Raw genomic sequence first — 12,878 nt, 5'->3', positions numbered from 1 at the left:
GACGAAGATTTGTGTTGGCATAAGGGCAGAAGTTTGGGACAGTGGCTTGGAGCAATGATGCAGTGGAGTTGAAAGGAAGGGTAAGCTGAGAGGAGCCATAAATGAGAACAGAAGGAGAAACAACAAACCCCTTGGGCAGCCCAGTCTCATTCTGATGTTAACTTGTAACATGTGGAACTGAACCCAGGGTGCTCAGTGCCAGCCTTCTCTCTTCTGTTGGACATCACCTGCATACCAATAGCCACGGGCATGTTAAACGGGCAGTACGTGCAGAAACAGTAAGTTGATGATGTAGGACAAGGAGCAATAATTTTATTTCCTTATGTTACTTCGCTCAACTATATTTATATTATATTTTTCCTAGAGTTACACATATTTTATATCTGGTACAAAGAGTTTTATATTGATGAAAAGCTTGACATAGAGTATCCTCTTAACAGTCCTGCAAGCCAAGCTTGTAGGTTTGGGGCTATTTCATCTTAGCATGAAATTTGTACTTTTATGTTTTCTACCTGCCAACTGAGCAAATGTTAATTTAAATCTTCAGTGTATAAAATTTGAATTTTGGTTTCGTTTTGTTTTTTTTAATACATGCTCAGCCTCTACTGGACAGATTTGTCATTTACTGAGTCTCCCCATCAGTGAATAATTGTCAGTGAACCTTTCAGGAAAAGTCTTCATCTTTCCAGGAACGGCCTTGAGGAGATTTCTTCTCTTTTCTCCCCTTTTCTAATGACAGTGCTTGAAAGTTGTAGGACTCTGACTGTGCGTGCTCCTCAGCACAGTTTCTTGTATGTATTTTACTGCTGATCTCAGTAGCCATGGGGAGCATGGTTGCACAGTAAGTAGGGCTGCTGGGTGGTAAAGGTTGCTTTTGTGTTTCTCCTGCATCCTTTGTTCACAGGGGTGATGCTTGATAATTATCGCTTCTGTGCCAGGGTGTTTTTATTTTTATCGAGCTGTGACAGACTAGTCTTCCACCAGATTTTATTTCCTTCCTACACTCATGCGAACTTTCACATGATGCTTCAAAAAAGCAGCTGAGAAGCGAAGCAAAAAAGCAGGGCTAAAAGTATCAAAGTTCTCAATTAATTGCAAACTTCAGGTTATGCTATAGTTTGCCGTATGTAGATCCAAACATTTTTGTCTGAAAAAGCAATTTTCACAGTAATAGTTTCTAATGGGGTCTTTGGTCTAGTAATATTTTCTAAAAATGTTTTTTCTGGGATAAACCTAGTCAGTACTTGTTATCCTTACAGATGCTGATTAAAAGTAACTGTTTTTCCCTGTCTAAAATGTAGACTGAGGACGTCGGTTCACATCTAGTAGTTACCAAGTGCCAATTGGAAAAGGTTTGTCACTGCTTGCTCTGCAGTAGGACAGAGCTTTGTCCTGGAGCTCTGCTGTTTATCTCAAAGTGTTACTGGCAGTGGGCAGGTCTCTGCACAGGGAGTCCCTCTGCAGGGAAAATTCTGAAATTTGTTGTCAGGAAATACCCACTAATGTTTGCTTTAAAAACTCACTGAAAATACCTCCAGAAAAGATACTTCTTGTAATATCTGAGCTGTTGCCTGAAGGGATACATCCTCAATTAAATTAATTAAGGAATCTGAGCAAACATGAGGGATAATCTTTTTCTGTGTTCAGTATTTGACAATTCTAAAAGCAGTAATACTAGAAGTGTTTAAAATAATATTGACTTAATGTAGCAGTACAAATACATTTTTTATATAAGCATGCAAATACAAAATATATAAATATGCAAGTGTAATTCTACAGATTTATTCACAATTTTGAGCTATGATCTATGGTTTTAATTCGAAGTCACATTTAATGGATTTTTTAATAACTCAGGATAAGTAAGGTTTTTTTCCTCCATTTTTTTAAAATAAATGTGAAGAAAAAGGAAGTCTTAATGTTATCTGCTGGTTTTTGTTTGGTTTGGTTTTTTTGAAATTTAGTACACAAGTATTTAAAAAATTAATTGGATGTTTTTAAAGGAGAGATGTCATTGAGCTCTCTGTGAGCCTATGTAGTATTATATGGTCTGTACATAAATCAGACTGTATTAAATGATCCTGCCCAGACTTACTGTCAGAATCTCTGTAAGGAGCTGCAAGGACTGGTTTCTCAGCTTTAAATAATTTTTTAATTGATGGAATATTACTTGGTTTTTATTCCCTAAGATGCCATTAATCTTTCTGCATTACTGCTGAATTAATTCCAGGTCAAAGTTGGTAAAATATGTGTTAAATCTTGAAAACTTTAGGCAAAGCAGATTACTTCACACTTGCTTGTTGTGAAGATTGTACAGGGCTTTGAGAGTGGGGATTTTTTCACTGCAGATGGACTTGATTCATCAGGGTGGAACCAGATTTTTTTCATGCTTTTTTACTATGCTGAAAACGTCACTTTTCAGCAATGTTGGGCTTTCTTAGTATTTCAGCACATCAATTTGTTCTTTCTATCAATTTCATATGAAGTTACTGTTAAAAGGAAACATGTTAATCATGATGGCCCTTAGTTTCCATCCTGTGAATATCAGTGAGAATTTGTGTATGTAATGCCACTCTTGGTTTTGTGTTGGCAAGTGTCGAAATTGTACTGTGCTTACTATGCTACCCTGAGATTATCTCATGTTACCTTTCACACACATACAGCTCTTGTTTGGTCAACAGACTTCAGCACAGTTGCAATTTCTTGGGTACGTGCAATGAATAATGCAATAGAACAGTGAGGGAACTGTGCTATATTTAGTGTTCATTAATGTACATGTTCCCTCTAATCCTTTTAAAAATACATTCTTGCAGCCTATTTGTACTCTTGTCTGAGCATATTACAGTAGTTTTGATTTCAGTAATCCTTTGTGGCAAGAAATAAATTGAGCAGTAGGACATTCATGCGGTATGAAAGCTTTGGCTGTTCATTTTGACTGGCTTCTCCTGACATGATGGGGGCAAGGCTTATAGCTACCAAGGCTGACATCTTGCTGCTGCTTCCTTTAGCTAGCACTGATTTCATAAATCTGGGTCTTTGAAGATTTTCCTAAAAGCATACATTTGAAGGATGTTTCCTAGTATTTCAGCAGTCTGTTTGTTACGTGAAACCACAGTATCTCTTGGCACTTGTCTTTTTTTAATACCCAGTTGGCTTTTTAATCTTTGGTAACTTGTTGCAACAGTGGTATTGCATTCATGTAGGGAGAGATGATTTCCACTTGTTATTCTGTGCACCATGTATATGGACTCACTGCATCCGTGAAACCGTCTAAGTTTGGTGAAATACCCAAGTATTTTTAAAGGATTATGCAGGGAGATAAATGCTTTCTACATGGCAGCTGGTATGAAAAGTGTTTCCATTCTTTCCCCATCCTGTTGGCAGAAGTGATGGACAGTGGAGCTGACATTGTCATCACTTGCTCAGAGTTAACATTCCACTGAGGTTAACTGACTTGCAGTGCAAAAGCTTGCATGTCTGAATCATCATTTGAGGCAGTCAGCAGAAATAGGGAAGACAATATTAATTAAACTTGATTGATACCCAGAAACTTTAGATGAAGCCCTAAGGCCTAGAACTTGTTGATTTTTGACTTCTGTTTTTAGGCTTATTTTATGACTTCTTACGTAGATGTCCCAAATATGTGAAGCCATCTTGGTATTCTATCCACACGTACTTAATATAGGAGCTATGAAGAGAGTCTTCAGCCTGTGTGTTTTCTAAGATGGTGCTGCAATGCTTCTGTAATGTCTGAGTGTTCATATCCCTTCTTTTTGCAGAGCTGTAAAGAGATGCTTACATTTGTGTATTGGTTGGATTCCAGTGTTTCTGTCCATTTTGATTTAATCATATGTGAATCACAGAGGAAAATTTGCTAAAACTGTAATCCAGTCTTAAACCCTGTGTGTATATTGTAAATCTGGTGAACACAGAGCCATCTTTGCCCTGGTCAAGGGCTATTGATATTGCCATAGACATGCCCCTGGATTGTATGCTCACAGGTGTATTGAACTGCCATTTGTGTTCTTCTTACCTTGTAAATGAGTAAACAAGTTTACTAAGTTAGAAGAAATGGGTTAAGAAAGAAAATCAGTAGAGGTGTTTAAAATACTGATATACACCAAGACTATTAAAGGAATGTGTTGCATGTTCTTGAGCACTGTCTTTCTGGTGGATGATAAATGTGTTTTTAGACTTAATTATGTATTTCAGTGTGGCTTATTTCTTCATGTTATGGGCTTCTTCAGCTTATTTCCCCTTTCCTCTCTCTGCCCAATTTACTCTTACGTAATTGGGCAGCAGGTGAAGAAATATATAAGCTTATTATCCTGTGATAAAAATATTTTATCTTCTTATGTAAATGAGCATTGCATATTAGTGAGGTCATTATTATGCTACTTGTGCCTTTATTATATTGAACATATTATGAAAAATTCCAGAAGTGTCATGAACACATAAACAGAAATTTCGGCTTCAGTAAACATTCCAAGGCAAGTAATGTATCAAGTGAAGAAAGAGAATTCTTCATATGCATTTATAGAGGTAAAGAGTTTTTGAGAGCAAGTTGCATTATGTGTTGTTGATTGTTTAATCTTTTTCTTTTTCCAGTTGCCCATATTTGTCAGAGAAGATTACGCCTGCTATACCTGCAATTGGTGGGATTCTTTTCTTTTTCGTGATGGGGACCCTGCTGCGTACTAGTTTCAGTGATCCTGGTGTCCTCCCCCGCGCAACACCAGATGAGGCAGCAGATCTAGAGAGACAAATAGGTAACACTGAAGGTCTGTTGTCTCTTCGCTTTCCTCCCGAGGGTGCATGTACTGTGTGAAGGCAGTGTGCTGCTCATGGGAGGAGTTACTCCTACCTTGCCACAGGGATTGTTCTGGAGCTGTAATGTCAGATGACGTTGCAGTGATTCCTGTGGAAAGATGATTGATCAGTTCTTCACCAAGAAAGTAAACAAAGTCCTGGCCTTTTAGAGTGATAGGTATACTGTACGTGCTTCTCAGCAAGTCTGGTAGAAATGTCTCTGTGGTACATAAGAGAATAGTTTTCGAAGTGTTTTTGGCAAGAAAGCTGACAGTGCAGAAGAACTACAATTATGCATTTTTAAAACAGTGTATCCTCAGAGTTTAACGGAATTCAAGTATGTTATTTATATTGCAAAAGAGTTAGAAAAGTCTCATTTGTACTGTATGTTAACACAGTTACTTTTTTTTTTTTTTTTTTAGTAAAGCCAGCATAATTAGAGAGCTAGATTTTAACCATTCTCACTTAGGAAGAGCACTGTTAACTAAATTCTGTAAGTGAGACTTCTCCAGGTACAGATATGCTGAATAACTAAAATGTGCCACCTGGATAAGAAAACACAGGATGAGTTTGCAGAACTGCTTTATAAATAGTGGGTTTGTGTGCTTAGTAAGCTACTCAGCCTTAATAACTACTACTACATCTGCTTTGATATGATAGTCAGTGGAAATCCCATTTTCCTGAAGCAGTTTCAGAGAAATGCTCACTCATGTAATTGAAAAGACAGGTAACAGGTCTGTGCAAGCACAAGAGAAATGCTTGCAGCATCCTTGGTGTTTAATACTGTAGTGCAGTCTTAGGCTTTTTATGATAGAAGTATTAAAACGTTTGCTATTCATCTGAATTTCAGAAGTGCATAAAAATATGGAAAAATATAATGAAGCATTCATTTAGCACCTTTTCCTTACCAGTGTTATGGTTTACTTTTATTGATATCCTTCAAGGAATTTTTTACCCAGAATAAGGTACCACCCTTAGTCCAAAACACAGGCACAGCTTCCTGTTCAAGGAATTGCTTATTTGCCCTGTGTTCACAGAAACATTGATCTATGTCAGAAAATAAATTATCTCAAATAAGCAACTCATGACAATAATTTTATCATCAATTTGTCATCTGTCAGAGTTTTGGTGAAATACAAAACTAAAAATACAAATTGAATACTAGAGAGAATAGTCAAAATGTTCCTGTGTGCAACAATTTCAGAACTTGTGTTTACAAATTATCATTCTTTTTAAATAGTATTGCATACTTGTTCAGAGGTTGAGGCTGCTGTGCTGATCAAAGCCATTGACTTTTCCTCAGCAGTAGCAAAGGCAGTACTCTTCCAAGAAGGGTCCGTGAAGTACTGAGGTGAGGAATTACTGTGCCAGTAAATGTGGAGTTCCCAAGCATGAGGGCTTATGGCAAGTCTAATAGAGGAGCAAGCTACGTAGCTATAAGAAATCATTCTGCCCTAAACTTGTGATTCTGGATTCAACAATGGAAACAGAAAGAAACATTTTTTACTGTTACAATACATTTTTTTAATGTGCCAGTGAAAGGTGTATCTTAATGGAGTGGTATCTGTGCAGCATGAAAAGCTGAATGGCTCCTGCAATTGAAAAGAAGGCTAGATTTTCCAAAACTATCATTCAGACTGGATTGCCTTGTAACTTGCTGTACCTTTCAGCTTGAGGTGCCTTGTGAAGATGGGGTGCAAGGTTAACACTATGGGTTTTTTTAGACAAGTTCTTCAGATAACTCACATAAAAATAATGCCTTTACCAAATAATTTCTTTGCTAAAATGTGTTTCTGTAACCTGTCCTATCTGTGGCTTTACTTTATTCAAATCATTCTTAGATACTTGAGTCTTACCCTGTCCTACTGGTCTCTTAGGGAGGCAGCCTACCAGAAATTATTACAGATGCACTGAGAAACAGTTGTGTCCCAAGACACGGAATTGTGATTTAAGAATGCTATTTTGAAGTTCCCTTGAAATGTATCAAACCTTATTTTTTTACATTAGAAAGCACAGAATAGGAGGACCTGATTAGGAAGAATGGTTCTCAATATCAGACCTTCTAGAGAAGCTGACAGTACTTGTCTTTTCAGGTGACTTTCTGGAAACAGAATTTTTTCTGGAAGCATTTACAGGTCATATTGAGAGTGAAAAATGTTTCCACCTAGGCTATCAGCCTTCTTCAGGTGAAGATGGGGGACTAACTGAGCTGTGATGCTGCTATTTCCACCCTGTTTGTGCAGGAATCCAGTTATTTCTTGAGAAATTTGCTGTGTTCGTAGAAAAACAAAAAGTGAAAAGAACTGGAAAAAAAAGGAAATTGTCCAAAAATCAAATGGAACTTCTATTATTCAAAAATATTATTTTTAATGCAGATCATCAATCTATCCTCATATGGAGGAAGATTGGGAAGTGTAAGAAGAGGCCATTCTGACTATTTGATTGTAAGCAAAAAGATACTAATGTCAGAAGTGGAGATAGTTTCTAAAGATCAGTATAAAAAGGTGGCACAAGCATATTGGGAAAGGCAAAAGGAAAATAAAATCAGTTACAATCAGCAAGGAACAGTAGAAGACAACAGGACATATTCTGTTAGAGGTCAGAGGAAAAAAGAAAAGCTGAAGTCATGCTGTGTAGTTGGGAAATGAGAAATAGCAAAGGACAATCTGAAGGATTCAACACTGCTTTGATCTCAGAAGATGACTTGTATGCTTCTTGATATCTGAGAGAGCAGGTCAGAAGAAAGGAATGTAGTTGTGGTTTAAAAGTCTGTTAATCTGCTATACTGTATCTTTATTGGCTTATCTTGTGTTATGCTTTAATAGGAATCTGTCAATTCTATCACTTAGAAACACTTCTCTGTCTGGAAGGACATGGAGTGCGCTGCTACATCATCATTTCAGGAATTGGGACTGTCAAAGAGTTGGGACTTGTGGTTATTTAAGTCTCAAAACAAGCAACAAAGAATTTAAAGAGGAAATCAAGTGTAACCAAGCTGATACCCTTCATTGAAAGAGTAACTGTCTTGATGGGAAAGCAGAAGATGTGCTTCATTTTTCACTCTAATTAAGCTCTTGATGGTGTCCTGCATAGGATTCTTTCTATATGAGTTTTGGAAACAAGTTCTAGATGAAATTGCCACAAAGTCAATAAGCACCTTTTCAAAAAGACACTATAGTAGCAAGTGCTAAGTGCTCAAATAGGACCTTTTGGAGACTGATTGTGAGCTCATGAGGAATATGCTTAACTGTGAAGTTGGTGTTGAGATGGAGAAATTTGCAATCACTGGGTTAGATTTTTTTTAAAAATATTTTTTAAATAGTTTGGGCAACGTTAGGGAAAAACCACAAAATGCATGACTGCAAGTGGAAATCAAATACTACTGGAAAGCATTTTAAGTGGTGAATGGTGCAGGGAGAGGACACTTGAGTATTATTTCCAAACAGATTGAGTTAGCACTGTGATATGGCAAAAAGGGAAAATCATTTTTGCGACATGTTAGAAGAGGAATAGTCACATGAATCAGAAGAAGTGGCATTCTGGAATACCCAGTGGTGACAAGGGCTCAGTTCACTGTCTGGTTTTCCACAACACATGTAGAAACTCTAGAGGAAGGTGGCTAAACAGAGAAGTCTAGAAAACAGGACCTGTAAGAATATTTAATACATACGTGCATTTGGCCTAAGAGAGAGGAGAAGCAAAATTCTTAAAATACTCTAATTTGCTGGGGTTTTCATATAACGTAATAGAACAAAACCAAGTAGATGTATGAGGCTTATATAATGTAAAATCACTGAGAGTAACTTTATTTGCTATGAAAGTGCTATAATTTCACTGAAATGCAGCAGGATTTTTTTCTTTCTTTAAATGAAACATTAAACTTTGCGATGTTGTATTTTTACTTCAGTTATAACTTTCATTAAAATTGAAAAGTAATTTTGTCCAGGGGTACCCTAGCTGTAATTGCATTATTATCATGGTGCATATAAGCATGGCTTCTGCAATCACACAAAATATTGTATCGAGAGGGGCTTTTTTTAAATGGAAATACAAATATTAAGAGCAGCCTTATTTTGTAGCCTCTTTGCAGTTACCATATGTGTCTCTTGTAGTTAGGTCAGTGTTAAGTCACTTCAAGTGGAAAAATTGTAACCTTCTGAATATGAAGGCTTAGAAGGATAACCCAGTCCAGGAGAATGGGTTTTGTAGGCGGGAAAGCGTTTGTCCAGTTGATGTATACAAGTTTAACGATTCTTCTGCAATATCTATCTTGTTTGCATTGGATAGGTAATGGAGATAAATTAAAAGATGGTCATGGTAATTTATCTTTCCAGCCTTAAAATGCTTTGGAGTTTTCTTCAGGCTGTCACAAGTATCTTCCTCATTTAATCTGTACAATTAGCTCAGGCCAGTTCACAGGACAGCTTTTGCTTGCTTGCTTTTGTGTTTTCCAAGCCCTGAACTCAATGTATGACCTACACCAGCAAACCATCTCTGCAAATTGTTTATGTCTTGGCCATCTACTTTATGCTGATGCTCAAGACCACATTTGAGACTCCTTCACAATTCCTTGCCTGTCTTTCATTTGTTTTGAACTGCACTATTTGATTTCATTATAGCCTTATAAAATTAAATCCGTGCCACAGACATTTCATAGAACTGGCAATGGCCTAAACACATACCATGTGTAGTTATCACGTTTTTCCTTCTTTACAAAGGTGGGATGCCAACTTCCTAGGCTTATAGTTGTACTTGATACTGCACTCTTTAAACAACATTCTTAAAATAAATATAGTGAAATTACTTTGTGTGTCAGGTAAGTCTTAAAAAGCTCTTCCTGTCTATGCTTCTTCCCCTAGCAAATCACTAAAGATTACATTTCTTTCTGGTAATGAGCATACCTTTCACATGAAGATTTAGGCTTCAAGAAGATCATGCAACTCTGCTTTTAAGAAAAAAATACATTATTTCATGAAAGATCTAAGGCAGCAAGTCCTTAAAGTCAGGAGCAATATGTGGTCGATACTTCTTGATGGCTATCAGATGAAAAACTATGTGAAGAATGCTGTTAGCAGCTGCTGGTTTCAGTCTAAACCAGGTTCCCAGTATTGTTTGTCCCTGAGATTACTGTTTGGAAGCAAGAGCATTTTATTAAAGTTCTCTTCCCTCCAAGAGATAAATTACTCTTTTGTCTTGTTGCCCACTGTTAAATGGGTAGCTTAAATTTAAGTGGTTAAACACAGAGGAAGACGTTTCTTAGAGGTTTGCAGTTTGGCAGGCTTTGTTTTGTTTTGGTTGGGTTTTTTTTCTATTGTTTTTCAGATGTTATGGGTTATATGAAGAGATTCTTTTCATTACCTTTTCATTTAGTCCTCAGGAAACATTAGAATTGTTTCAGTTTACTGACGTCTCAAATAATATTATTTGAAGATTGAAATTATCGCCTTTTAAAGTTGTCAACAAACATTGCATGATATGGATATGAAGCTTGTATGCAGGAAATGTAGGGTTGCCTTGTAGAGGCTGTTCAGGTTCTTAGGAACATTGACCAAAAAATCCAGCTCTTGATTGAGCAGGAGAATCCTATGATATTTATACAAATTTGTAGCTTCTGTCTTTCGTCAGCACCGCTTGTTTGTAGCATAATAAATAGAGAAATCTAAGTGGAGTTTGTTGTCCCATTAGAAGGTTGCTTGGCTGTGCTGTATCTCCATTAAATACTTGGAGTATCTTTCTTGGAGCAATTCAGGTCTCTTGGTCCTGCAAGGACATGGATTGCATGTATGGGGTTTTTGTAATTACAATGATAAAAATGCTGGAGCCCCACCTAGTACATGAACAGTTAACCCTGCTAGAGAAGAAAAAATATACATACAAAATATGTCAGAACAGAGGATGGATGGCAATCCTGTTAGTGGGTAAATTTTACCTTCTTTTGTGAAAGAACTAGCATTACTACATCAGTATCAAGTTGGATGAGTAAAATGTAGGAGTGGTCAAACACAGTTTATTTGGGGAAGTGATTCCATAAAGGCTGGTCTTTTTCTTCCTCCAAGAGACCTCATACATTGAAGATTTAACTTTGTTAGACCCCAAGTATAAGTAGTTGAATTGAAGTCAAATTACAGTCTGAAAACTCACAGTAAGACCAGGACATGTTTAGCACATTTTGGTTAGATAAATTGTATTAAATCCAAGCACATTTGACCTTGCTCTGCAGCTTGTTTCCAGGAAAAAGATATTAGTAAACAGAAAGACTGGAACATTCAGGTTTGATTACGCAATTTAGGATTTTGTGAAGAATTCTCAGAAAAATTCCTTGGAAAGTCAGCAAGACTGTTTACATTGATTTCATTTGCATCAGCTTTCACCCTTGGATTTTAAGGTTAATTCACCTTGGAGAGCTGGGATTTGCTGTGTCTGTGAACTTCCCTGCAAATGTTTGGAGGAAATCCTCTTAGAAGACCAGTGTTGTAAATAAAATGGGTTGGATGGTAGTCTCACTTCTCCACCAGAGAAGACAGAAAGTTGCCTTTGAGATTCTGCCAGACCCATTTAAAATAACTGTGGTGCACTTTACAGACACCTTGAAAGGGAGGGAAAATACTGTTTTTAGTCAGTGTGCCTTTTATAAAATAAATGTTTATCTAGGAAAAAGAGCATTTTTCCTCTAAACAATTCCCTTTGATTGGTTTAAGTAATTTTCTTTCGATGATTATGTACATACTCAGGAATAATAAGACTTTTTAAAAGAAAAAATCTGAAATATCATTTTCATGTTAAGAAATTCAATGCATCAGTATTTCTAGCATACAAAGCTACACCTAGGTGAAATTCAGGCTTTAGTAGTATTTTTTATAATTATGCACCTAAATTTGAATACCAAATGAAATCTTTGGTTTATTAATGAATATGCCATGCCAGTATGTGTTAAATGCTTTAGTCAATTAAAAAAAATTAAGTAGGGCTAATGACCTATATTTATGTTCACAGTTTAAGTCTTATCTTGACCACAATATGGTCAGAAAGGGCTGTAAGATAATGTTTTATAATGCCCAAAGATTTCTGTAAGAACTATGACTGTTACAGGCCAATTGGTTATATGCCACCAGAAGCTTTTTAATGTAATGTGAATTATAAAAAATTCTTCCCTGTTTTCTGGATTTAGGTAACATCAGCTTTAAATACTGTAAGCGCAGTTGTGCTACACCTTTCAAATAATATCTTTTTAGCTTATACACTGAAATACACTGGTAGCATTACTTAATCATAAATATTTGTCAAGTAGTGTTGGCCTTGAGTTCACAATCAGTGTAACTGCTAAGGTATTGGAACCACACAATAATCTGTTCTTCCATGTGCAGGTTTTAGGACCTGGCCAAGCATCACAAGCACATTGCAGGAGTTGGTTTATATCTAGCACAAGTGATTGTCTATAACTCATCAGGCTGTAGGAAGCTGCTTCTAAGCTGTTCTTTCTTCAGTATTCACCATTTCATTCTCATAATGGATGTTTGGGAGCTTTATACACAGATTCCATCCATCCCAGCTATTGCTCCCTTCTTTTCATCCTCTTCTCCACTAGAGTTTTCTGAAGTCTGGTTGTTTTAATGGTCAAGTTTACAGTGGTGTCCCACAAAGACTTTTATTGGTTCATATTTATGGGTGAGCACATTGCAGATGAGAACTCCTTAAGCTGGATTTGCTGCCAAATCAGCACGTTGTATAATTGCACCTTTCCTAGCACAGCTGTGCTGTTGCCAGTTTGAAAACCTTGCTAGGTGGGAGACTTTCTTGTTGCCCTTTTGGAAAATACGTAATTTGTAGGCTGTATAATAAGATTGTGGGTGGTATTTCTAACAATTTGATCTCAAGTACAAGTCATAGATCTTTTAGTAACAAGCTTCACATGAAAGGGGAACAACTTAAGACACAGTTCAAGTGACTTGACTGTGACTTTGAAATGTATTTTCATTCATATATTGGAAAATATTTTATTTTACTTCCCTATTGTCTTAGCTGTTCTATTGTCCAAATGTAATAAATTTAGGGTTAGTTTTTGGGTTTTTTTC

At 36.6% G+C, this 12,878-nt stretch overlaps 1 protein-coding gene across 5 annotated transcripts in view; it reads left to right on the top strand.

The window, feature by feature from the left end:
- Positions 1 to 12,878, top strand: part of ZDHHC14 (zDHHC palmitoyltransferase 14) — a 92,844-nt gene that overhangs the window by 46,950 nt on the left and 33,016 nt on the right. For 3 of the 5 annotated variants that reach the window (XM_014263564.2, XM_088052563.1, XM_014263565.2), the window contains one exon: positions 4,606 to 4,778. In XM_014263564.2, coding sequence (XP_014119039.1) covers positions 4,606 to 4,778 — 173 coding nt within the window. The remainder of the gene's footprint in view (positions 1 to 4,605; positions 4,779 to 12,878) is intronic. The other 2 variants (XM_005518424.3, XM_005518423.3) reach the window with 1 other exon arrangement.

Source organism: Pseudopodoces humilis, chromosome 3, assembly GCF_049639895.1.
Source record: "Pseudopodoces humilis isolate 2021_Gansu_Grassland_sample_001 chromosome 3, ASM4963989v1, whole genome shotgun sequence".
NCBI lineage: Eukaryota > Metazoa > Chordata > Aves > Passeriformes > Paridae > Pseudopodoces > Pseudopodoces humilis.
The sequence above is the reverse complement of the archived record's forward strand: the minus strand, read 5'-3'. Positions and strand labels throughout refer to the sequence as shown.